Raw genomic sequence first — 26,308 nt, 5'->3', positions numbered from 1 at the left:
AGCAGTGTGACTTCGGGCAAGTGGTTTATTCTTTCTGAGCTGCACAGTCCTTGGCTGTAAAATGGGAATGATATCAACCTTTCCGAGTTGTGGAGAACGCTATAGAGATGGCCTCCTGCAAAGTAGGGGCTCCAGAAATGAGCTGTGACGTGAATGAAAACAGTCACCAGATTGGAGTTGGGAGGAAAATATCTTTAGTCTCCACTGATTAAAGACTGCCATCTTTACAACGAGACATTTTAAATGGTATAAGTAATATATCAATACTTTCTGCATTTTAAAAGAGCTGACCCCGCCCCTCCATAAGGCATGTGTCCCCTTTGACCAGCACCCCTGTCTGTGGGATGGCTGCCTGGCAGGAGTGTACCCATTGGGGCAGTGCCCCTTTCTTCCCCCCAGCCCGGCCTCTGGAGCCTGGCTCTGGGTCAGCCTTGCCCTCTGCTGTCATCCCACAGGCGGGAGACCTTTGATTTTGACGACGACTGTGACAGCCTGACGTGGGAAGAGAACGAAGACACGCTGCTGCTCTGGGAGGACTTCACCAACTGCAACCCAACCATTGACCTGCAGGGCGAGGTGAGCCCCCGGCCCCGCTGCCCAGAGGCCGGCCAGCTCTCCTCTGTCCCCGCTCTTTCCGGCAGCCCGCGCCACCTAGCTCATTTGTCCCCTGTGCTCTGTGTCCCCAGCAAGAGGAAAATTTGGGCAACTTGATCCACGAGACAGAGTCCTTCTTCAAGACGAGAGACAAGGAGTACCAGGAAACGATTGGTCAGATCGAGGTGAGGGCTCGGGCTCTGGATGTGGGGGGATGTGGGGTCTCGACTGCAGTTGAGGGGGACAGGGGGCTAGCGGGGTGGGGTGGGCACAAGGTCGTGAGTTGGAGGCCTGCGGTTCCCTGACTGGTGCTGGGTGGGTCATAACTCTCCTAGGGCCTCAGGTGTGAGATAGATCACATGGGGGTGGTGATTCCTGTCTGTCCCAGGGAGTTTTTTAAGTTATTCAGTGGAGATGGTGATCCCAAACAATGAGAAAAGATGTTTGAGTGACATCGAGTGACGCTAGGCACTCAGCCTCCCTGGTACCCACATGCCCTATGAACGGGCCTAGAGGTAGCTAGGTGCCTCCAGCCTGCCCAGTGGGTACCGTGCACCCCATTATGCAGAGAAGGAGATGAGATTGACGGACCCAAGTGGCTGGCCCAGGGCCTCCAGCTGGGAAGTAGCCTTCAAGCCTGCTGTCTGCACCCTAGAGCCTGTGCACTTGGCCACGTCTTTCAGTGACAGTGACTGCTGGAGAAAGAGAAGGCTGGCTCTTTCTCTGGGGGCTATGTCACTGGTAGAGGAGAAGGGTCGGAACTACAATGAAGACCTGAGAACTTTCCGAAGCAAGTCCCTATAAACCAGGGCGGAATGCTGAGTGGGGTAGGGTTGGTGGAACTGGCCAAGGCTGCCCCTAGGGTTGCTAAGCAACCATCCCCTTTCACTGGAAACAGTTCTGGAGGCCAGGGTCCAGCATGTGGAGAGCAGAGGGCGTGGTGTTCAGGGGTGGCCTTGGCACAGTCACCACTGAGGATGCGCAGAGGAAGTGGCCGAGGGTTCCGGAATGAGGGTGACTTGGCCTCACCTTTCTCCCGCACTGGGGCCTTTCAGCTGGAGCTGGCCACGGCCAAGAGCGACATGAACCGACACTTGCACGAGTACATGGAGATGTGCAGCATGAAGCGCGGGCTGGACGTGCAGATGGAGACCTGCCGCCGGCTCATCAAAGGCTCTGCAGACAGGTGCCCAGCCCCCTCCTCCCTGCGGGTTCGGCGATTGCGTCCTTGGGGGGAATTTGTGGGGCTGCACCTTAGAGCCTGGCCCATTTCATCTGCCTAGCCCATCCGTCCACCCGTCCACCCATCCACCCGTCCATCCATGCCTCCAGTGTTAGCCACCTGCTGGGTGCTGGATGACTTGTGCATCTGATCTCACGTAACTCCCACAACCTCCCTGCCCCCACTGATGCGGCAGCTACTTGTCCCGCGCAAGGCCTGCTCTGTGCCAGGCTGCGGGGACAGTGGTGAACAGAACAGCCACAGCCCCTGCCCTCTTGGGGCTCATGCCCCACTTTCTGCCCAATTGCCGGGCGGAGGAGGTTTGCAGGGCGCTCCTCTCCACCAGTGCTGATGGGGCTCATAGGGTCCACGGGAAGCAATTTCCCTTCTTTCCCGTCTTCTGACCAAGGGCCACTGGCCTGTCCGCAGGAGACTGACATGCCCCAGGCCCCTCGTATTTGCCGGGGAACGCCGAAACAGAAACAGAGCCCCTGCCTTCAAGGAACACACAGCCTTTTGGGGGGAGACAGATATGCCAATAATAAAATGAGATGACAGGTGGAGAGTGCTGGGCACAAAGCACAGATATGTTCACTGTAATTGTTCCTCTTATTATAACTGTGGTTCAGGCTATAAAGGAGGGAGGGGCAGCTCAGTGGGAGGCTGCGTGGGTCTCTGGGCTTAGCATGCCCTACCTTTAGCTCACTGTTGCCCCCGGAACCCACTGTCATCACCTCCGTGTTCAGATGGAGGAGCAGGTTAAATAGCTTGCCCACGGCCCCCCAGCTCCTCAGGGATAGGGTCAGAATCCGAACCCAGTACTGTTAGCCACTGTCCTGTATGGCCTCCCGTTGAGCTCTGAGTTCATTGGGGTTTACTGAGCACCTACTGTGTGCCCAGACCTGCATGAGATGGTTGGAGAGTAAGAACCGAGCTTGATCCATGGTTCCTGCTCCCAGGGAGCTCTTGGCACCCAGAGCACTTACAGGGAGTTGCAGGGGGTCCCAAGAGGTCTTGAGGGTCATGTTCAGCTCGTGAGCTTCGAAGATTCTAAGGAAAGCAGAGCGAGGGCGGAGTGTCAGGGCAGGATAATCAACGATTAGATTTTACACAAGGGGCCGCTCAGTCCTTCCTGCCCCTCGGATCCCTCCAGGAGTCCCCAGGCTGCCCTCTGCGTGACCCCCATTCTCTCGTGCTTTCCAGGAATTCGCCGTCCCCCAGCTCTGTGGCCAGCAGTGACTCAGGAAGTACAGACGAGATCCAGGATGAGTTTGAGCGGGAGGCGGATGTGGAACCCATGGTCAGCTGATGACGGAGGCCCCTGTGCCTGCTGGTCTTGGTGATGGGGCCTCTGCCTCCTCTCCCCGTGGGGCCAGGAAGGCTCCTCGGAGTGGGGCTCCAGTCCTCACCACACAGACTCCCTCTGCCCTCCCTTCTCTGGAGGCCCCGAGGGACCGCTGCTTCCTTCCTCCCACCCCACCACCAACCAGTGCCCCTTCTCCATCCACCCACCCAAGGAATGGTGCTGTCAATTTCTATTGTTCTCCACATTACAAATGCAGACTTCTGTCCGGACGATGCAGTGTTAACTGTGCCTTTTCCCTTAAGCTGAGCCACTTTGAGCTCCAAAGAATTCTTCCTAGCAGGTGTTTTTATACAAAACTCTAAGGTGAGGGCGGGGCCCCTGGCGTGGTATAATGTGGATTTCTACCCTCCCACCTGCTCCTCTGATTGGCTATGAGCTCTGCCCTCCCCCCCTCTGCCTGGCCAGTGCTGACCGAGTTGGCCTTGGGGTGGTCTACCTCCCCACCCCCAGGAAGGAGCTGTGAGCCTTGGCAACCTTTCCAGGCCTGGGCGGGGGCCTCCCAAGTGTTTTTACTTACCGACAGAGAAAAGATGGAAGGAGGGAGGGAAGACAAAATTTTATTTTCTTTCTGGATCGAGTGGCGAAGCAGAGGGACAAGGCACTGTGGGGGAAAGTGGAGTCTCACTGTGTTTAAACTACTATGCAAAAAAAACAAAACAAAACAAAAAAAAAAGCAGCTTGCCTTATATCATTGTGGAAGGTAGGCCCTCGCCCAGACTCCCGGGTTTCCCCTGGAGCTGGGAGGGAGGCCGACGCTAGGGCGGTCTCTCTTGCAGCCTCTGGACCAGGGTGATGAGCACTGACTTGGGAGGGGGGTTGTGTCAAGGTCGGTAGTGAGGCCGGGGGCCTGCGAGGCCATCGGCCCACCTGACTGCTTGCTTTCTTGGGACCTTTGTGGGGTGGGAGGCGTCTTTTATTCCCTGATGACTTGATGTTTTTCTCTCCCTTCCCAGCTAATGATAAGGGGCTATGGGCCTGTAATTTCTCTGTGAGAAAGGCTGAAGGGGGCTAGGCCTGGGATCCACCCCCGTCCACAGTGGAGCTGGGTTTGTACCGCCTGCCGCCATCTTGGTTGGTTCTCCACTGCCCTCAGTGGCCGGCTGTTTGGCCACTGGCAGTCACTGGAAGGGGAGGTGGAGGGAGGCAGCGAGGGCTGCTGGCAGATCAGAGGAGGCAGGAGTGGAGCTGGAGTGAGAACCCTCCTTTGTTCTGCTAATGGACATACGCAAGCCTGTTTCCATACTTCACTTGATGGACCGACCAGTGGGGAGTTAATCTGAGCCAGTATGTCCCCCGACACTTGGGTGGGCCTGTGTCAGAAGGCGCTGTGTGGAGGCCACCTGCCAAATCTCAGCTTGGACCCAGCCGAGCAGGTTTTGCTTTTTTGAAAAAATTTCTTTTTGTACCCACTCCTGTGGGTGTGATTGCAGATTTTTGTTTTTTTATTGGCCCAGGAGCTCCCCCTGGAGGTCAAAGGAGCAAAATGTGCCGGAGGCCCAGAACTTCCCACCCACTGCTCTCCCGTGGAGGCGGAGGAGGGGCTCTGGCTTTAAATCTGATTGCAGCCCCCTGTCTTTCTTCCTCAGGGTACCAGCGACCTGTAAGGGCCTTCTCTCTCTTCTGTGTCCCCACCTGTTTTGCAGTCTTAAAACCATTGTACATAATATTCATATAATATATATATATATATATGGAGAGAGAGAGTGTGTGTGTTAGTGACTGTATGTAATTTTTATTTATCAGAACTTGGTGGCTTTTGTTGTGAGTTTTTCCCTTTTTCTTCCCCTGTTGTTGTTGTCGAGGGAACCTGCTGGTTCCCTGTGGCAGTCTGGCTGGGAGGCTTCCATTCCCAGCCCAACAGTCCCTGGGGTAGGTACGCGGAGGGATGGTGGTTTCAGAGAAGAACCAGCCCCTTCCCCTCCTCCTCACTGACCCTTGTTCTAAAGGTTACAGGGTTTAAACATACCTGATTATTATTGCCATTAGTGTTATAATTGTTTTAGTTTTAGTTTTATTTTAACCAAAGTTTATCAGAGCCAGTCGGGCTTGGACCTCAGCTGCTGGAAAGATTTTCCGTTTCCGGGAGGACCCTCACTCCCCCCGGGCCTCCTCTGTCCAGGGCTGAGGGGGTAATGCAATGGCGTGGTTTGGGAGGAAGAGCAGAGGCCAGCCCTGGGTTTGGTGGGGAGGGTGACAGAACTATGTTTAGTGTTAAGACATAAGGCGACAGTGTAAGAATTCGGGGGTAACTAAGGTGACCGCGACAGTCAGTGTTCAGTGGTATTATTTATGCTTGCCCCCTCATGTACATAGGACGTTTGTCTCTGGGACTAGGGTGCTTGATGTCTGTCCAAGAGGATGGAAGTGGCAGGAGCCAGAGATAGACGCTGGCCACGCAGCTCCTTCCTGCTGGTTTTCCGTAGCTGCTCTGCCCCGGGGAGCAAGGGTCCGGGGCAGGTGGATGGGGCTGGGGGACGGCAAGGGTGTGGCAGACTGGCCTCCCGGCTCGGGGCCCAACTGCCTCTCTCCCCACCAAGTTCTTTTTTGAGTTTGTTGCCAGTGGGCCCTTGCTCGTGCCCCCGCCATGAGCCCACAGCTTGCCAAGAAAGACCCCAACGCTCGCTGGGGCAGCATCGGGTCCAGTTGGGACGAACTGGTCCGTCCTTGTAAAGCTGTAAATACTCAAATTTCTATTTCTAAGCCCAGTGTCATATTGACATTGGTATTTTAAGGTTGTTCTCAGATGGGCTCTCCTGTGCTGCCCTCTCTCACTCTCCTATTTTTGGGGGTTTTATAAAAAGAGAGGATTGGGGAGGGGCAGGGAGAGTAGCTTCCTTTTGGCTCCCTGGTTGTGGAAGACACATGAGCACGCACGCACGCACGCACACATACACACACACGCTCTTCTGAGACTCCAAACGGGGAAAAAAACATTGGCAAGTAAACACATTTTGTTTTCTTGTAGCAATATATCTTGAGGTCTCTGAAGGGCCAGTCCATTGCGGATGACCTACAGAGAAGCAAACCACTTTGGCTTGGAATGGGGGAGAGGGTGTGGGGTAGGGGATAATATAAGGTGTAATTTAAGCTAAATGTAATCTATTTATAAAGTAAGAGATTCTCATCTATTTTTATGAAAGGAAAGGGTTTTTAAATCTAGGGTAGGCAGTTAGGGTAGCCCAGCGTTCTCCTGTGAACAAGATGCATGTCGCTGCTGGACCGAATATAGCCAGTGCCCCTCCCGTCTCCCGGGCCTCACCGCCTACTCACCCGCACCCTTGAGCCTATCAGCAGAGCCTATGTCCCACCTCACCCCGTTTCCCTGTTCCTCGACCCCTTAGCTTCTTGGTCCTTGAAAGTCTCTGGGGGGGCACTCGTGGGAGTGTGTGGGCAGTGGGGAATTCAGAATTGAGGTGGGTGGGGACGAGGGGCCGGGGGCACCCGGTAGGGGACAAGCTCTGCTTCAGAGGGTGGGCTCTGGTCGGGGACTCATGCTCTGGTCTGCCAAGGTCCATTTCCAGGTCGGTTGTGTTTGGGAGACATTGAGAAGCAGCGGACCGTGGGTGGCCATGGGATAGTTGGTTCAGGGAGCACTTGGCTTCCTTGGGGCCTGGGCCCTAATGGGTCCCAGGTGGTTAGGCAGCTGGAGCAGGAATAGAAGGGCCAGGAGATGCCCATGACCTTGGCCTGGGCTGCAGTCCTTGATATGCTCCTCCAAAGCCTGGGGCAGGAACCGGGATGCTGGGAACTTCCTCAGATCTGGGTTCACCCTCTCGAGACACCGAGCTCTGGTTCTAGAAGGGCATTCTCCTGACGTGGGGAGTCTGGAGGCAGCTGGGTGGGTATGGGTAAAGGCAAATTCTCTCTGAAAGGGAATTTTCCTTGGCTGGAGGATTTCCAGGTTCAGGGTGGATTGTGTGTTAGTCTTGGGAAATCCCTCACCATTCCCGCGGCCGGGCCCTCAAGGAAATGAGGCAAGGCACCATCCCCACCCCCAGCAAGACCCCTTCGTGGACATTTTAGCATCTACCTGATTTTTAGCCCCATCCAGGGAGACTTTATATCCCGCAGTCCCATCCCACCCCACTGTTGCTGTTTGTCAACCAGTCGGGTCTAGTGTCAAGGGGAAAGGGGGGGTTTATACTCATTGAAAGACTACTGATCCTACCGGAAACCAACCTGTTTACTGTAATGTTGTAAATATCATGCCCTTTATATCCTGTATATTGGCTTCTTTTAAATAAAGTGAAATGTCTTAGAATTGATGGTGCTGCTTTTTTTTTTAATTGAGGATAAAGCAGTGATGGGGGAGGGGCAAGAGGACTGAGGGCCACATACACCTCAAAACAAAGTCATTAGTCAGTTTTTGATAAAATAAGGAAATTTCACATCCCCTGTTATATGGGCACCTCACGATGAAATCTTTGGAAGGTGATAAAGCGGGATTTATTATCATACACACTTTACGGAAGGGAAGAGCGAGCCAGAGAGATCGCAGGCTGAGAAAAGTGGCATCACCTGGTTTGCAATTGAGGTCCTGCATTATAATCATAAAGCCCCCCGTTTGTTTAACCTCCTTTTATGGTGCCCATGACGGGCCACCTTCTGGGACTCTGGATTTGACACTGGCCAGTGTTCTAGTTTCTTCTCGTTAATGGCCAAACTCGGGGAGACACTGCCTCCTGTGAGCTGCCCCGCTCCCCACTAGGGTTTTCTCTAAGGATTCAGAGAGACAGCTGCCAATTCCAGTCTATTTTTTTACCCACTTTAAGACACGCTTAGGGGCATCTCAGTGGCTCCTTTGGTTAAGCATCTGCCTTCTACTCAGGTCATGATCCCAGGGTGGTGGGATCGAGCCCCCCTCGTCGGGCTCCCTGCTCTGTGGGGAGCCTGCTTCTCCCTCTGCCTCTGCCTCCCTCTCTCTCTGTGTCTCTCATGAATAAATGAATAAAATCTTAAAAAAGACTTGGGCTTAATGGAGCTTCCTTTTCTCCCCACTCTTTAAACTCCCCAAAGTGTCTTAAAGGGTGTGACTTGGAGAAAGAGGAGTAGCGTGAAATAATGCAGGCGATACCCCCCTTCTATAGACATGGAAACTGAGGCCCAGGAAACAAGGTATTTTGCTAATGTCCTAAGGAGATACCACAATCAGCATCCGCACGCTCTCTCCCCTCAGCAGGCTCTCCGTTGCCTTTGGAGAAAATATGAACAGGTAAATTGGAAGAGTGTCCTAAAAACTGATTTAGGAATGGAATGAATCCCAAAGAGCCCGCCATCAGGAAGTCTTCAGAATCCGATTTTTTAAAAAAAGATTTATTTGAGAGACCAAGAGCGGGCACCAACAGGCAGGTGGGGTGGAGGGGGGGAGGGGCAGAGGGAAAGAGTCTCAAGCAGACTCCCCGCTGAGTGCGGAGCCTGATGTGGGGCTTGATCTCAAGACCCTGAGATCATGACCTGAGCTGAAATCACAAGTAGGTTGCTTAACCCACTGGGCCACCCAGGCGCCCCCAGAATCCAAATTTTAAATAAAGTGTTCAAGCAAACAATTTCTCCAAGAGAAAACCAAAATTTTGATTCAGGGGTTGGGGGGTGTGGGGTGGAGCTCAGGCACAACCGGTTCTGAGTGTTACAGGATTTCTTTTCCTTCAATGCCCTTGGTTCTTGGTCAGGCTGCTTGGAAGAATGAAGAGGGAGACCGGAGTGGTGCACAGCAAAGCAAGGTTTATTGAACGGCAGTAAAGTTTATTGGATGATAGAGTACAAAGCTCCCAAAGAGGGAGGGGACCTGGGAGGGTTGCTGATTTGGCATTTAGATCTAGGGGTTTTATGGACTTTGTTGGTGGGCTGTTTTAATCTGATCGATCCCCCCATGTGCCTGTCATCCAATCAGATTTTTGTCATCTATCTATCACAGTGGGAAAGGATGGGGGCTCCTTCCAGGGTGGTGTAAACTCCTTTTAGGGCGGTTTCCTCTTAGGGCGGGGCCCCTTGTCCCTGCCTGCCTTTCTTCCAGCTTTACTTCATCACGAGGTCAGGAGCTTTGAAGGGAAAGCTAAGCCTGGACCGCCTGGGTTTTCTCTCTCGCTGATCCTAGTCGGCCAGGAAGCAGGCCGATTTATCTAAGCTCCGGGCCCTAAGGTGTGGGGTGGCTGGGTGTCCACCAGGTGGAGGCTGGAGGCAGGGTCGGTAGGCTCATCCCAGGGCCTGCAGCCCCGCGGGTGGAAGCCCGGGGCTGGCCGCGGTGTGGTCCCACGGGTCCAAAAGTGTGATGGCCACCACGCCGAGGGCGGACCCGACAGGCCGGGATGCTCGCTACACCTGACGCCCTCACTCACGGTCCTTCCGCGGCTCCCCACACGTGTCCCATTCCGGCTCTCTCATTGGCTCTTTTCGCCCCCTCGCCGGCCCGAGAAGGCAGCAGCAAGACCGCCCATCCGATTGGCCCACAATCTTCGGTGTGTCATTCTGATTGGTCGAGGAGGCTCACGCCCCCTCTCCCCGCCCCCCGGAGGGCGACTGGGCCACACCATAAAAGACAAGGGGGGGACATGGGTAAATGTCAGCACTTCTGTTTTGGGCTGCGTTGTCCTGTGTCGCATACTTGCCGCTACAGTGCCCTCAAAATCAGAGTTATCGTATTAACAGGAGAAAATACGGAGGCATTTTGGGTGAGTCCGACGCGGAGGAAGGCCGCGTGATCCGATCCCCCCGCCCGCCGACGTGGTGCGCTCCGGGCGGGGCTCCGCCTTCTGGCCGTGCCCCGGGTTCAAGGTCTGTGAACAAGCACTGGGCTCACAGTCTCCGAACAGTTCCGCCGCGAGCTCGGGATGCTGCTCCTGCCGCGAGCGCTCCGCCGTGCCCTGCTGGCCCGCCCCTGGAGGGAACCTGGGTGAGTGCGCCCCAGGCCTGCGGCGGGCGGGAGGGCGGTGCCCGGGGGCCCCTCCCTGCCAGATCCCGGCCGCGGTCCCGAGGGCTCCCCTCGCCGGGGGTCCCTTCCTCTAGCCCCCTGCCTCTCACTCAGGCTTTCCTCCCGCTGCGACAACCCCCTCTCCCCCCTGTCTCTTTCCTTCCGCGAGGGGGACCTCTCCCGGCTCCCACGCTCGGAAAGTCACCTCCTTCGCGCTCGTCTTCCCCCTAATAGGGAACCCGCCGACAGAGTGCATCTCGATTTTTCGCACGGCGCTTCTCAGCTCCCCACCCTCGGTCTCACATTCAGGACTCGCCTCTGGGATTCTCTGAGTCTCCTGTCCCCTCTCTACCGGGACTCCTCTTTCCTCTTCTCCCTTTTCCAAATTAAGTACTGGGCAGAAAAGGGACCCTTCCTTCTGATAGGTGGAACAGTAATATTTACGGAGTGCTTCTAATGTGCCAGACGCTGGGCTAGGCACTGCGTGCGTGCCTCACTGTGACGGCTAAGGGAGAGACACTGCCTGCCAAGTGCATTGATCGGTGCCTGGCCCTTACTGCCCCGTTATTATTAGGGTCATTGTTTATCACTCACATTTAAACTGTGCGGGAGATATTCCAAATTACAGATGAAGAAACCAAGATGTAGTTTCGGGGTGGATCTGCCGTGCAAACGCCCCTGCGGTGGAGTTGGGTTCCTGGACCCTTGCCCACTCAGTGACACATGTTCTTAGAACTCCTCTGGGGGAGGTAGGTAGGACACAGACCCTGTCCCAGAGAGGCTCAGTCTGATGGTTTCTGTGGGCCTCCCTTTCACGGCTGGGCAGCCCCCGCCCCCAGTTCAACTTTTGTTTGCCTGACCCCTAGGACTGTGACCAGCTCTGTCGCCCCGGCTGAGCTATGCCTTTTCTGAGTTAATCAGTTTCTCAAGGGTTGGTAGGAGGTGAGTGGTGCCCTGGACATGGGTCAGTTTCAATACTGCTGCGTGTCCTTTCCGGCTGGGGGCTTGATAGGTTAAGGGCACGGGAAGAGCACATGGGGGAGAAGGGCTTCTCTCCCAGGCCAAGGCTGGGGGCCACACTTGGCACACTGTCAGCACGGTCTCTTCTGCAAGCTTCTCCCTGCACTTGGACGCCCCCCCATCATAGGGGAGGAAGCCCATAGTTTCATGTATTTACTGAGCACCTGCTATGTGTCATATTGTGCTAAACCCTGGAAGAGAGGGGTACGCAGGGAACTTACACGTGGATGGGGCCTTCGGAGGGTTTTCAGTTTAATGGTGGGGGGGGTGCTTAGCCATAAAAACTTCTAATACCTGGTAGAAAGCAATCCACATTCTTTAAAAAAAATGCTTATGATAGCAATAACATCTATCAAGGAAACAAGAGCCAGACACCAGGCACTGTGCCGATAAGTGCTGGATTATCCCCATTTTTACAGATGGGAAACTTACCTGCCAGTTCAGGCCCACGGTGAGCAAAAATCGCAGTCGGACTCCATCTTCGTGCTCTTAATTACACAGCCTCGGGAGTGGAGCTAAAACCTTTTGCAACCAGATCTGAAGGCTCAGATTACCTCTTTCGATGGAACAGCTGGCCCAGTGCCCTAGACAGGGTTTCTTAACCTTGGCACTCTTAACATTGTGGGCTGGGTAATCCTGCATTGTGGGGGCTGTCCTGTGCCTTGTAGAATGCTTCACAGCTTTCCTGGCCTCTGCCCGCCCGACGCCATGAACACCCCACAGTTGTGACAATATGAAAATGTCAAGACACTGCTGAACATCTCTGGGGCCAGAATTGCTCCTAACTGGCAGCCACTGCTCTAGAAAAACAGGTTTGATATATGGCCACTTTTTCGTTTATTCAACTAATATTTGGGGGTGCACCTGGGCCATTTGTGGAGAAACAGTTTGAGAACATGTTTAATAGTATCTGTCAGTGTCCTGTTAGTAAAACTAGTGCTGAGGAAAGCCACCTCTTTTGAGGACCTGGTGTGGGTGACATTCATAGTGTTTCCCTTTTTGCCTGGAGTGCCAGGAATCTCAACCAATTTGTAAAAATACCTTTTTTCTTAATTTCTTTATAGGGGTGGGGGGAGGTGCAGAGGAAGAGGAAGAGAGAATCTTTCTTTAAAGATTTTATTTATTTATTTGCCAGAGATGGGGGGGTGGAGAGAGTGAGAGTGAGCCAGCGAGCGCGCTCAGGAGCAGGGGGAGCGGCAGGCAGAGGGAGAAGCAGATTTCCTGCTGAGCAAGGAGCTGGATGTGGGCCTCGATCCTAGGATCCTGGGATCATGACCTGAGCCGAAGGTGGACTCTTAACTGACTGAGCCACCCAGGCGTCCCAGGAAGAGAGACTCTTAAGCAGGCTCCACCTTAAGAACCCTGAGTTCATGACCTGAGCTGGAATCAAGATTTGGACACTTAACTGACAGCCTAAGCCACCCAGGTGCCCCTAAAAAGACTCTTGATCATGCATTTTCCTTTTTTTTTTTTTTTAAGATTTATTTATTTTAGAGAATGAGCGTGCAAGTGCATGAATGGGGGGAGGGGCAGAGGGAGAGAGAGAATCCCAAGCAGGCTCTGGGCCCAGTGTGGGGCTCAGTCTCACAACCCTGAGATCGTGACCTGAGCTGAGATCAAGAGTTGGACGCTTAACCGACTGAGCCACCCAGGAACCCCCACGCCCACATTTTCTTTTTAATTACCGTGTATCCGTTATAAAAAGTATAGGTAAAGCAAAAAAGACAAAAGTGACCTGGAATCTCACCATGCAGAGGTAACCACTGTCCTCACTTCGATTATTTTCCTTTTAACTTTCCGTGAATATATCTGCTTAAAAAAACCCAACAGTATAAAGATGGGCTCATCTGCAAACACTTTTTTGTAGTTTACTTTTTTATTTCATAGACTTGTCTATTTTACTGTCCCCAGGGCCTCGTACTTTTTAATTAAGTGGATTATTTTACTGAGCTCCTCAGCAGCCTGGCATGGTTTTATAGGCATTAGTATTCCCATTTCATGGATTAAACAACTAAAGCCCTTGGAAATTAAGGAAAATTTGTCTAAGGCTTTAAGCTAGTAAACACCAGGTCACCGTTGACTGCCTCCTGTCTCCTTTGGCCCTGACCTCCTGCTTTTTTCTCTGTTCCACTGACTTTGTCACAGGTGTCCTCAGTTATGTCTCTGCAGATTCTTGTTGGAAAGAGCCAAGATATATATTTATAGTTATGTATAAATTTAATAAGTAAAAGAACTAGCCCGGTCACATAGTAGGCTTGTACTGAATGTGAATTTTTCTCTATTATTTGCTTTTGTACAAGACGCTGCTGGGTGCCAGGGGTCCCCCGCCCGCCACCATCAGGGGGTGGGCGGGCTGAAACTGGCTACTGTCCTGTTCCCTGCAAGAATCCCGGGTCGCTTTGGACTCCTCGCTTTGGACACCTGCCTGCTTAGTTTTCGGCATTTCAGAACTCCCCAGTGCTTGTCCCAGCCTGCCTGTCCCTGGAATGGGCACAGGCTGTGCTGGGCAGGGGGGCTGGCACACCCTGTCGCTCCCTGGACGTACTCTGCTCTCGGTCTTCCTAGCTGAGGCCAGGCAGTGCCTTTTGCCTGGAATGTTCTCCCCTGCCACCTTGGTGAACCCGCACTCACCCAGCGCTTTGTGGCCTTGGCAACGTGGCTCTCTGTTGGCCCTTTAGTGTCCTGTCTGTAAAATGGGCAGAATCCCATCAGCCGTGTAGCAGAAGGATTAGAGATGATGTGACAGGTACCCATTATGTTATTGAGTGAAGGAATAACTGGAATCTACAGTGATCCTAATAGTGGCTTCAGAGGTGGTTAGAATCCCCCCTTGGGCAGCGTTGTCGCTGGCGTACCATGAGTGCCTGCTTCTGGTGCCCAGCCCCTGGCCCGGCACATAGTAGGTGCTGCACGCTTGCTGTTGGAATGGCCTGGAGGACAGCGTGGGGTGGGTTCTGGCTCCGCCTCCTAGCCGCTCTGTGGCCCTGGGCACGTTATTCAAGCTCGCTGTGCTGCCTCGTGTTTCCATGTGGTAAGGTCAGGAGGAGCCCACCTCATAGGACGGCCTTGCAGAATGAGTTCATATGCAGAAACCACTTCAAAGAGTATCTGTACCTGGACAATGTTGCTTTTTTTTTTTTTTTTAAAGATTTTACTCATTTATTTGACAGAGAGCACAAGCAGGGGGAGAGGGAGAAGCAGAAGCAGACTCTCCTCTGAACAGGGAGCCTGACATGGGACTCGATCTCAGGACCCTGGGATCATGACCTGAGCCGAAGGCGGGCACTTAACCCACTAAGCCACCCAGGCGCCCTGACAGTGTTGCTTTAAGTATTGATCCCTTCCCCCAGCCATGGGCTGTCCCGAGTGCTCGCCCTGGATCAGGAATATTCAGACAAGAGGGTCCCAGCGGCGCAAGGATGGAGGCAGGTGTGGAGCTCGGATGCCCTCGCTGCTCTCCCGTTGTCGTCAGTAATGACGCTGAGGCAAAACCCTTTCTGTCGGGGTTGACCCTGCGCATCCAAGGGGAGGGGGCAGACACCTGCCCATCCTGGCGGTTTCTTACCCCGCCTCCCCCCCAGGCCTTTCTTTTCCTGGCACAGAGGGGACAGCACTTGGCTGAGCTGTCGGTGCCCGTGGACAGCGAGTCACTGCCCGCCCCTTTCATGAGCTGGGAAATGCTGGGAAGGAGGCGGCCCCAGCTGGGCCGAGAGGAGGACTGTTCCCTCAGCGGCGCTGCTCAGGGGTCTCTGACAGGTGGCAGGTGCTTCTGCCATAGCGCCCGTCTCCTGAGTGAGGAAGCCCTGGATTCGGGTGCTGCTCTGTGGGGCAGGGAGCGGTGCCCTGAGCCATGCATGAGCACCGGAATCTCAGAAGTCAGTTTTCTCATCTGTAATAATAATAATAATAATAATAATAATAATAACAATATTAATAGTAGGAATCCTGGCACTTTCCTCATGTATTCGTAGCTGGATTCAGGAGATAAGCACTTCGCGTAGTGCCAGGCATGTTGTAAGTGCTTGATAAATATTCCTTGATGTTTCCGGGGCGATAAAGTGGAAGCAGCCCGCCTGGGCCTGATGCTCCTCCCTTCTGGACCTGCCCGGGGCCCGGCACTTTCTCTCTGCTCACCGCCCCTTATCTTGGCGATAAGGAGGATTTGCCTTATCAGGTCCTAGATAAGAGCTGGGAAAGTCTGGAAGCTGAATGAAGCAAGGGTAGTTTCCTTTCTCCTCCTCTCCTTGGCTTTCGTCCCCCCTGACCCCAGCTACTAGGGGCCTCCAGCTGTTAGCAGAAGAGCACTGGCCTGGGAGTCCAGTCCTGGGGGCTTGGTGTTGCTGTGACAACACTTTGGGTGTCCATTGTTTTCTCCCCCCCCCTTTTTTTTTCTTGATGAGTGTGATAAGAGGTTTATCAGTGTGTTCTTTGTTTTAGAAGGTATTTCTCCAGTGCTCCTGCGTGCCAGATGGGGTGTCCGGGGGTGAGCGGCTCGGGGAGGGGGCGCTGATGGCTTGGTTGGAGCACGGACAGGCAGAGCTCCGTGAGTTGTTGGTGCTGTGACCAGAGTGTGGAGCTCAGAGATGACCCAATAGGTCCCCGTCCAGGTGCCGGAGGGTAGCATCCCGAGCAGAGGGGACTCCAGAAAGACCCAGGTGGCCTGATCGCAGCAAAGTGGGCAGAGTGGAGGGGTGATGGGAAGTGAGACTGAAGGCCTCCGTAAGGATTCCGATTTTTTGTTGTAGAAGCGTTGAGAAGGCCCTGAGTAGGCAGGTTTCACTGCCTGTGTCTGAGTTGTCTCTGTGTCCTTGAGATGTGCCATCAGTGTGCTGATGAGAGAGGAGGAATGCAGTCCTGCCTGGAAGGGCCTCGCAGGTCCTCACAGAGGCTCCGGGTTCCGTGAGTGGTTCTCCTCTGCCTTCCCCTAGCCAAGGGAAGGGTGCTCATGTTAATCCCCAATGGCCCATGGGCCAGAATAAAAGTGGGGGGATTGGTTTTGTCAGGTGTCCTGGGATTATTTTTGGCTCTAGTTGACTCAGGCTGATCTTTGAATTCTGTTCCCCACATTCGGACGGATGGGCAGCTGGGCTTGGGCTTGGAGACTTTCCAGGCAGAGGGGAAGCCAGGGGGGAATGGGATCCTGTGGTCACAGTGGGCCTCTGCCCTGGGGAAGGTAGAGAGAGGCCTGCAGGATTTCTGTTTTGGACACTGCCTGGGAAGGAACGGGTTCGGAAGGGCTGGTAGCTACCGCATTTTAAGCTGGGGGGAATGTGGTGCTAAGTTTATTCCAGCATTATCTGTTGAGTGCCCGGGCTAGCCCCTGACTGTGGTGACCTTGGGGGCATCTGAGAACCATTTTGCCATTGAACGCCTGGCCTGGTGTCGTAACCTGCGTGTGTATATACATACATACACGTATATGGGACACATCTAAGAAGACGATTTTCTTAGAAATACAGAGGAGGAGGGGTGAGGAAGGGCAAGCATTTTTAACCTCACAATGCCCCTGCAGGGCACACAGTACCACCCCTATTTTTCAGGTGGGGAATCCGAGACCTGCCGAGTTGGTAATAATGGGCTGATGTCTTAGAGCATGTGGGGGTTTTGGTCCCACAGGTGTCTGCTTCCGGAGCTGGGCTTTCTGCACTCCCTGTGAGCCGGGGTCCAGGCTGGGGTTGGGGCACGCACCTCCAGGCTCCCAGTCCACATTCCTCCTCAGCGGCACCCTCCTGGCTATAGCCGATTGACTGATCAGTGGTGGTGTGCTGCTGCTGGAACCTTCCAGGGGGCCCTGGGGGCACACGCCGCCCCCGCTTTCCTGACTGGTGTTTTGCAGCCACTCTGTTCCTCCCCCACTGTAGGTGGGGGGTCAGTGGGAACCTGAATTTATGGCGTACCTGTAGCTTTGTGTGACTGTCTCCTCGGCTCTTTGGAGTAAGCCAACGAAAGGGCTGGTGGGAAGCTGGCCTAGCCCCACATTTCTGCCCTTGGTTAGGGGAAGGGTGGGGCATGAGGAATGTGACCGCCCTCCTCGGGTGGGGTGGGTGCTGCCTGGGAGGTGGGGTGGGGGAGGAGGGAGAAGGCCCAGCTCGCTTAGAGCCGTTAGGCAAAATCTTGGGCAACCCGGGCCCTGCCCTCCTCCCTCCTGGGCCGCCCGGGCCCCTCTCAGCAGTTCCTGTCATGCTTCCTGCTCTGGGCCTTTGTCCTTGCTCTCCTCTGTGCCTGGAATGCTCTTTCCTGTCCTTCTCAGATCCCAGATTGCACGCAGACGACACCTCCCCTGAGAGGCCTTCCCTGATCACCTTAGTTGGAGCAGCCCTACCCTTCCCCTCGTTCTCACATCTCCTCTGTCCTCACCGTGTTTATTTCTTGCCCATGGTCTCCATTGGGGGTTAGCTGCTTGTGATGAAGGATAGTTGGTAGGGACCCCCCCCCCCAACAAGAGGAAACCACCCTTAAAAGGATTTTACATCACCCTGGAGGGAGCCCTCCATCCTTTCCCACCGTGATAGGTAGATGACAAAAAACTGATTGGATGGTGGGCTCAGGGGGAGTTAATCACATTAAAACAGCCCTGAACAAGTCCATAAAAACCCCTAGACTTAGAAACTCTGCTGGCGACCCTCTCAGCCCCCTCCCTCCTCGGGAGCTGTGTACAATCCCTTTGCTATCACTCAGTTAACCTTGCTTTGCTGCCCACCACGCTCGCCTACCTCTTCATTCTTGGAAGCAGTGTGACCAAGAACCCCGGGGCACCGAAGCAGAACAAATCCTGCAGCCCCTGCGGCCGAGGCCTTGCTGTCGTGGTCGCTGCTCTGTCTCCAGTGTTCAGAGCAGCGTCAGAGACATAGCAGGTGCCCAGGAACCTTGCAGAATGAATGAGGGACCTGTCCTCATGGCCCCTGGTTTCGTGTCCTTCCTCCAGGCCTTCCAGGCTGGGTCCGTGAACCTCCAGACCCTTTCCCGGGGAGAAAGAATAAAAAGTATAAAAAGTGCCCCCCAACACTCACAGCCCAAGTGACACTGAGGCCTAGAGGACCCTCCAGCTCAGGAGTGAATGACCTCAAGTCCTGGCTCTTACCCACCTGTCCCCCCACCTCGCCATCCGCAGACATGTTAGGGGCGGTGGTCACCAGTCAGTGAGGTCATAAGGTTCAAGACCGAACAGGGTCTCCGGGACAAGGAGTTCTTGAAATTCAGGACCCTGGAATCAGACCCTGAACCCCAAAAGCCGCCCTCCCCGTGGCTGTGAGCTAAGCTCAGGGTACTCCTCCAAGGTCCTGACCCACATCTTGGATGTTCTTGCCCACCCGGAGCTCAGCTCTTTGTGCCAAGGGAATCCCAGCTGGGTTCCATTCTGATGAGGCTGAGCTCTGGAACAGGCTGCCTTTTCAGCCCAGAGAAAGCAGTAACTTGGGGCCCGTTGGGATGAGGGCTGGACGGTGGGGAAGGAAAGGAAGAGCCCACCCTCTCCATGTGCAAAACACTTAGAAGTGGTTTTGTGTTGATGGAATGTAAACTTCAAACGGCCACGCATGTTTGAATGCTGGTTCTCACAGACCCAGAGGAGGCCGGTCACGTGCCCGAGGACACACAGTAACAGGGCTGGGCCTGGAACTTGGATTTTGGACCCCAGGGCCAGTTCTTGCCCCCCCAGTTCTGTACTTGCTCTGGATTTCAGGATTCTGGGCCAACCCAGAATCCCCCCCATCTGCCCCCACCATTGGAGGTAGAGGGGCCGGGTCTGGCGGCAGCTGCCACTGACCTGTGTGCCTCTGTTCCCTGCCCTTGTACCCCAGGATATGGTGGAAGCACACGTCCTCCCTGAAGGTAGCCAACGAGCCAGTCTTGGCATTCACACAGGGCAGCCCCGAGCGAGATGCGCTGCAAAAGGTAATGGGCCAGTGGGGGCACCCAGTGGGGGTAAGGTGTGGAGCGAGGACAGCCTTCAGCAGCCCCCCAGGATGCCTCTCCGTGCCTACAGCCATCACCCCCCTACTGCACCTGCCCCCAGCCTTGGAAGGAAACCGGGTCTGGGACAGCCGTGCGTCTGGAGGACGGAAGAGGCTGGAGGCAGCAGGGGGGGCAAGCTGGGCCACTTTGGGGCTCCCTCCAAAGGTCAGGGGTTGTAAGCCCACAGACGTTTTCTGCTTAAAAACATTGTCCCGTTAATTGCCAGTATTTTAAAAATCGTGAGATGTCATGTACATTTCAGATACAGTTTTCTATTCTGTTTATAATGGGAGGACCTGGCAACACTGGCCTCCCCTTCTGGCAGGACAGGAAATGACAGTGGACAGGGGCTGAGTCCTGCTGCCCCCTGAGCAGACCAGATGCTCTCTGACCTCAGAGCCCAGCCTCTTCGTATTTCTGTTCTGGCCTGGGCATCTGTGTTTGCAGGCCCTCCACTGGGGTTTTAGGTGGGGCAGAGAGGGGGGAGGAAGTACCCATCCGCCCTCTTGTCCCCTCTGCAGGCCTTGAAGGACCTGAAGGGCCAGATGGAAGCCATTCCATGTGTGGTGGGGGACGAAGAGGTGTGGACATCGGATGTGCAGTACCAGGTGTCGGTGAGTCCAGTGGGCTGGTGGGGCTTGGTGTCTCCCTGAACCTGGGGTCCATCTCTCAGGCAACAGATGAGCTTGTCACACAGGGGGTTTCTGCCTCCAGAGGGGTTTATAGTCTGCTCTCAGATTTTGAATTCTGTGCGTGGATGTAAAACTTGCAAAAGCAGTCTTCGGGGTATCATCGTAGAAGATGCCGTCTTCACGCCTGCCAAGGGAGTTAAAATAGTGACTGCCACCAGCTTTGCTGTCTCTTTAGAAAAGTGGACCCATGGGCCACCTTGAGGCTAGGAAGAAAGGACAGAATGTCAGAATTGCAGAGCATCCTTCCAAAGAAAGGACAGTCTCCAAAGCCCTGGCCTCTATTTTGCAACTGTTGCTCTGGGGGAAGATAAGCTCGTAGGATATGAGCACCCAGGGGGTGGCCAGGTGTTGCCTCCTCCTAGAAGCCCTCCGGCTGGAGCCATGCTCCTTCAAGAGGCCCTGTCCCATCTGCACAGTCTCCTCTTTCGGGCCTTGCCACTCCTCTTTGAGGGAGGAAGAGCAGGAGTTAGCTGCCCATTTTACAGATCAAGGGACAGGCTCAGAGATATTAAATGACCCGCCCAGAGTGGCACAGTGAGGTCCAGAATAGGGATGATTATTCCGGGTTCTGCAGAACCGCATCCCATTGATTTCGATTCAGGTGCATTTTCGAGGGAGGATTTGGAAGCAGCAATAATCACTCTTACGTTGCAGTAGGATCACCTCGCTGTGGCCTCTGGGTCATGGAACGAGAACCGTGGAGCCCTAGGTGCCGGAGACAACCCAGACTTGCCTTTACGCCTCCCGGTGACCGCAGGGAAGTGAACACATCACTTACAGTAGTCAGAGTGTTCTCGAAATAAATCCCAGCTGCACGATGGGGACAGCACAGCCCTTCCCCGTGATGGGCCCGGAGAGAAGTTTTCCCGAGGGTGTCCGAAGGACGCGGTGACGCAATAGGCAGGGTCCACACAGGGGTCTCATCGCATGCGCAGATGTTTCGCGGAGCCATGTTTTGCACACTGTCCCTCCGTGCAGGCCGAGGACATCCCCAAAGCCCAGGGCCTGGGGATGCCGGGGGTCACCCCGCAGGCCCGTGTCTGCTGCCGGGGGAGCTTTTCTGTCTACAGTTCGGGGTGCAAACGGACAGCAGCAGCTTTGTTTCCAAACCTAATGAGGGGGAGATTTCACCTACACATTCAAACGGAAGGTGGGACCATGTGGCCGCGCCAGGCTGGCATGGCTGCAAGGCACTGCGTGGCTAGAACATGTCCGTGGGCCGCTCTTGGCGGGGGGGTTGGGGGGGATGGGGGGTGTCCCCGCCCCCCCCAGTGCACGATGCCAGCAAGCAGATGGGCACACGTGGGGCTTCAAGCTTTGTGCTGAGCAACCTGTTGCAAAATGAAAGCCGTGGTACGTGAGCCAGGTGGCCCCCTCTGTGGCAGTGTCTCCCAGAAACCTGTTTGAAGCTGGAAGAGACCCCAGCCCTTCTTTCCAGCAGGGCACATGTAAGTCATGATAATAAAACCCAGCCAGCCGGCCACGCCTCTCGGACCCAGGCCCAGGGCAGACGCGGGCTCTGCCCTCTCGGAGCCATCCTGCTAGAGAGCCGGTGGCCCCCGGGTCAACAAAGAAAGAAACGGGAATTCCAGCGGGTGAGGGACTGGGGACGGCGCGGGTGCTGTGCTGGCAACGCGGGGGCACATCAGGCAGGGCTCCCTGGAGGGGTGACCTCTGAGTCAAAGGCCGAGGATGAGGGTGGGTGGGGGTTCGCCGCCGGGCAGAGGGACCCTCGGGCCGAGTCCTGGAGCTGGGAAGGGGCTCAGTGAGTTGCGGAACAGAGAGGAAGCCAGTGGGGTGGAGGGGTGGGTAGAGGTGACTTCCTGAGGTTCTTGTCACCTGTGGTTAAGGAACCTATTCCGAGAGCGCTGAGGAGTCACTGGAGAGGGTCAAGGTGGGGCGAGACTTTCTGGAAGAGCCCCGTTGCTCCTTACAGGAGAGTGCTTTCTAATTTCAGGACAGAGTGAAGAGGGGAGGGCTTGGCAGGACCTGTGAGTCCAGACTTAGACCTGTGGGTGTCCAGGGCTCCCGGGTAGCCGGGCAGTTTGGGGCGGGAAGGTGAGGAGAAGGCCAGGTGAGGAGCCGGGATGCAGGGGGCCGGGAAAGAGCCCAGAACAGAGCCTGGGGAATGTCAGTCCAAGGTGGGGAAGTGCTGCGCACCTCTGTGGAGGGTCTGCCCAAATCTGTGGGCTCCCCGCCTGCCCCCACAGTGGTGGGTGGTGGGTGCCTTTGAAACCATGGGGTTCCATTCCCTGGGGCTGCTTGACCCAGAAATGGGCACCCAACCCCAGGTGGGCCGGTTGGATTTACGGCCATGGCACTTAGAACGGGCAACTGGCATCTCGCTTTGAGGGGTTAGAAGCTACGGGGAGGACACCTTCCACCTCTGAGACGCGTGACCATGGTGGGTCTCTTGAAAGGTGCAGGGCGCCGCCTGTCAGAGGAGCAGAGAGGACGAGAGCACCTCACAGTTTTCTGGCCGGGTTCCTTGAGTCTTCCTGAGGCCCAGCTGCAGGCCATCCGCGTCACCATAAGGAAGTCCCTGTGTGTAATAAGTTCCCCTTCCTGCCCGCTGCCTGGTCATGAAGCTTTGGGCTACTTGACCTCCCTGTGCCTCAGTCTTCGCATCTGCAAAATGGGATAGCAGTCGTGCTGTGTAGGGTTGTTGTCAGGGCAAATGGATTGATCCGTGCTGAGACTCGGTGCCCGCATGCAGACCGCTGAACAGACTTCAGCTGTGACAGCAGCTGTCCCTGTTTCCCTCAGAGCCTGTAGCTGGTTCATAAAAAAAAGCACTAGGGGCAGACCCGTCGGTGTTTCAGACCTCAGGAAGCCATTCACCGTGGTGTCGGGAGGTTTTCTCCTGCAGGTGTGGTGTGGGTTTTCTGTGGTGTCACTCACACACCAGATGGCCACGCTGCCCAGCCCATAACTCAGTCCTGCCCACAGGCAAGGAAGGGCCTGAGGAGTTCTCACAGCAGCTTCCATGATTCCCGATGGATTTCTCTAAAAGGGAGTTTCGGAGCTAATGGTGGGCTAAGCCTCATGCTGACATTAGCCTAAGAAGCCACCTGCTCAGGGTTCATCGAGCCAGGAACTGGCCTACCCTTTGGATGGATCAGGAAACTCCTAGATCTGTAATTTGGGGGAGTCAAGGGTTGGCCCTTCTGCGGATGGGGGAGGCACATTCTGGCTCTGTCCAGATGGAACCTTGATCAGGTGCGTGCAGGGTAAGGCTGAGGACCGTGGGCCCCCAGCTCTTAGGGTTCTGAGGGTGCCCCGGGGCAGGAGTTGCCCACCCACAGGGGGCGTCCTGGAGCCCCCACTCCTGGATCAGCGACCAGAGGGTCCCAACAGCTGGAGCCCTGGGAGCACAGGCTGGGATCACTCAGTTCACCCGGCCCCTCTGCGCTGCTCCAGCTTCCCGCTAGGATTTTGGTAACTCTCTGGGCGGGCATTTCCCATTCTCATGGCCCGTGGTGCCTCACTGACCTGGCCACATGGTAACCGGGGGAATGCAGGCATGGGAGGCAGCGGCCAGCGCCTGGCTTCTGGCGTGGGGGAGCTGTGGTCCGCTGGGGCTTGCTGAGTCGAAGGGCCTGGCTCCGAGCTGCCTCCTCAGCCCCCGAGCATCACAGGCCAGTCTCAGGTGTGGACAAGATACAGGTGACTCTGCTGGGGGGTCGAAATGAGGGGGAAAGGGCACTTTCTCCTGAACCCTAGACCAGCACTGCCCCAGGAGAACTTCTCTGCAGTTACAACGATCAGTATCCACACGCTGTCCCACTACGGCAGCCACGGGCCATGCGTGGTCGTCTGGCCCATGGAACGTGGCAGGTGCAGCCGAGGAACGGGGTCGAAATGTCAGCAGGCACGTGTGGCTAGTGGCTGCCATGTTCGACGGGAAAGCTGCAAACAGCCCATCGGCAGACTGCTAGGTGGCGAAAGTGTTGAGGAGTGTGGTGGAAAGAAGTGAAGTTTCTCCCCGCTTTATTGCGCACGCTGGCTTCTGGCGCTGAAGGGTCCATTTGTGTTTGTGAAGGGTCTTCCCTTTTCGATGAGTATATCTGGGTCCCCTGCCAGGGGCTGGAGAAGCGGTCGGTGTGTCCCCCGGGCACTTGGGACAGCAGAAATCCTGAGCGGCACCCATGCCTGAGCCACAGCCGCGCACCGCACCCGCCCCGGCAGCATTTTCACCCGTGAGCCCATTTGGCCCTTCTCCCCATGCTGTGAGGCAGGGGGTCCCCATTTCCCACAGAGGGAGACTTGGAAAGGGAACTCACTTTACTCCGGCCCCCAGCTAGTAGGCGGCAGAGCTGGGATGTGAACCCGTGTCTGTCTGACCACAAAGTCCACACTTTTCCTGAAAGACTGTATGGTCCATGCCTTTCTCTGGGACCGTGAACCTGCCAGAGCGGGGACAGTCTTACTCACCAAACAGCAGGTGCTCCGTGACCCTGTAGTCAGAGAGATGGATGTGGGGATTGGAGGAGAGAGGGCGAGGGTGCTGAGGACTCTGGCCTGGAAGGCGAGCTCTGAGCCCAGCCATATCCTGTCCTGGCACCTCCCCACTGAGCAATGACCTCACTCTTCTCTCATCTTGCAGCCCTTCAACCATGGACACAAGGTGGCCAAGTTCTGCTATGCAGACAAGGTAAGTCCCTGATGACTTCGGGCTGGGGCACTGGCCCTCTGTTCCCCTCCTGGCTGCTGGCATGCAGGCGGATGTCAGTCGCTGCTTCCCTCTCTGGCCGTGGAGGGTGGAGTCTTTGACAAGGCTGGGCCTGTCGGGGGTTAATTCAAGCCAGATGAGAGCTGCGTGGGCCGCGGCTGACATCCCCTGATGTGCCTATGGCCTCGAGGCAGCCTGGTTTCCAAGGGGGGTAGATTCTGCAAGGCTGAGTCAGGGACATCAGAAGCACCACGGATGGGAAGGCCGACAGAGGATCGGCATCGTGGAGGGGCAGCGAGAGGGGTTGGGGTGCACTGTGGCAGGGGGGCTAGGAGTTGGCGTCATGTGGCAGCGAGGGCATGCCGGCTGTGGTTCTGGCCTGGCAGGTAAAGGCCAGGCACCTGACCTTGAGGGCTGGAGGCTCTAGCCGGTGGGATCGGGGGCCCCAGGAAGACGGTGAGGCCCTAATGAGACCACAAGAGAAAGGAGAGCTGGTTTAACAGCTAAGGGACTCGATGCCAAGTCCCTGGCATGCAGACCTCCCTGGCAGGTCCCTCAGACCTCCAGACGGCAGCAGGACAGGCTCGGAGCCTGCGGTTGGCTAGCAGGTGATGGGGACACTGTGTTTGCCACTTAGCCACTGGGGCCGAGGGAACCACGGGTCCGTGGGTGGAGGGTGACCTCCAGTCTCCCTGGCCCACTCCCCCGGAGCCCTTCCTGCTGTGGGAGATAGCCCTGAACCTTTTCCTCTTCATTAGGCCATACTCAACAAAGCCATTGAGGCCGCGTTGGCTGCCAGGAAAGAGTGGGACCTGAAGCCTGTTACAGACCGGGCCCAGATCTTCCTGAAGGCAGCGGACATGCTGAGCGGGCCGCGCAGGGCAGAGGTCCTTGCCAAGACCATGGTGGGACAGGTGAAGTACCCGTGGGCACGGTCGGGGTGGGGTGGGAGGCTCTCATCCTCCGTCCGATACAGCAGCCATCGGCTGGGCTGCTTCTGGGAGCCGGGATGGCCCCGTGCCGTCCTCCAGGCTCAGTCAGACCTCCACAGCCCTCAGAGTGGGCTCTCTGACACCTCCAGCCAGTCACTCCAGGCTTACAAACCGCCACGGTCTCTCTGTCGCCGACAGTCCTGTCCCAAGTCCTGTGCGCAGCGCTCAGGGCCCTCTGTTTCCGGCCCGTGTCCAGCTTGCCGGCTGCTCGGCCCATGAGGTCACCCGTCTGGATTTAGCGGGACCCTGGACACTGCAGGCACCCCGTCTCCCTGCCCTGCCTCTACCCCAGTGGCTGTGCCTGGAATGCTCGCTCTCTCTTCTTTGTCTTGTGAACTCTTCCCTTCGAGCTCCAGCCCAGATACCACCTCCTCTGTGAGGCTTCCAGAATCGTCTCTGTCAGGAAGGGTTCGTCCCGCCTCTGTGCTCCTGTAGCATGCTGTTCATTTGTCGGTTACAGCTCAGATCGTGTTGGGTATAATGAGTTCCTGTGTGTGTGTCAGCTCTTTGCAAGCTTTTTGGAGAAAGTAATCCCGAGTTAGCTCTTCTCCATCATCCTGGGCCTCGCAGCCTGTCTTTCTGGCGTTGTAGAAGCTCCTGATAGACGGTTTTGGACTGAGTGCATGTCTGGCACTCGCAGCTCCAAGTGAGAGCCCAGGGGGCCCAGGGAGAAAGGGTTAATTTCACCCTCTCCTGGAGGGAGCCTTAGGCTCTTGGTCCCCTGGTGGGGTCAGTGCCCCGTCCTGTGGTGAGGGCCCCCTCTGCTGCACAGAGGTGGTATGACAGCTCCGTACCGGCTAAGGGTCTCCTGATTCTCAGCGGCTCCTGGGGTGGTTGTGGGCTCCGCTGTGTCCCCGGTGAGCCACACACACTCGACGGCCAGATTAAGG

The 26,308-nt window shown here is 55.8% G+C and overlaps 2 protein-coding genes across 2 annotated transcripts in view; both read left to right on the top strand.

Annotated features, from left to right (window-relative positions):
• Positions 1 to 7,443, top strand: part of IFFO2 (intermediate filament family orphan 2) — a 48,327-nt gene extending 40,884 nt beyond the window's left edge. Inside the window, exons 6-9 of the mRNA XM_040645861.1 lie at positions 456 to 576; positions 687 to 779; positions 1,650 to 1,780; positions 3,020 to 7,443. Of these exons, the coding sequence (XP_040501795.1) occupies positions 456 to 576; positions 687 to 779; positions 1,650 to 1,780; positions 3,020 to 3,125 (451 nt within the window). The 3' untranslated portion in view covers positions 3,126 to 7,443. The remainder of the gene's footprint in view (positions 1 to 455; positions 577 to 686; positions 780 to 1,649; positions 1,781 to 3,019) is intronic.
• A 2,473-nt stretch (positions 7,444 to 9,916) lies between these two features.
• ALDH4A1 (aldehyde dehydrogenase 4 family member A1) overlaps positions 9,917 to 26,308 on the top strand; it is a 28,047-nt gene continuing 11,655 nt past the window's right edge. The window contains exons 1-5 of the mRNA XM_040645860.1: positions 9,917 to 10,071; positions 18,909 to 19,002; positions 19,584 to 19,676; positions 24,361 to 24,408; positions 25,185 to 25,340. Of these exons, the coding sequence (XP_040501794.1) occupies positions 10,010 to 10,071; positions 18,909 to 19,002; positions 19,584 to 19,676; positions 24,361 to 24,408; positions 25,185 to 25,340 (453 nt within the window). The 5' untranslated portion in view covers positions 9,917 to 10,009. The remainder of the gene's footprint in view (positions 10,072 to 18,908; positions 19,003 to 19,583; positions 19,677 to 24,360; positions 24,409 to 25,184; positions 25,341 to 26,308) is intronic.

This window comes from Ursus maritimus, unplaced genomic scaffold (assembly GCF_017311325.1).
Source record: "Ursus maritimus isolate PB19 unplaced genomic scaffold, ASM1731132v1 scaffold_32, whole genome shotgun sequence".
NCBI classification, from domain to species: Eukaryota; Metazoa; Chordata; class Mammalia; order Carnivora; family Ursidae; genus Ursus; species Ursus maritimus.
The sequence above is the reverse complement of the archived record's forward strand: the minus strand, read 5'-3'. Positions and strand labels throughout refer to the sequence as shown.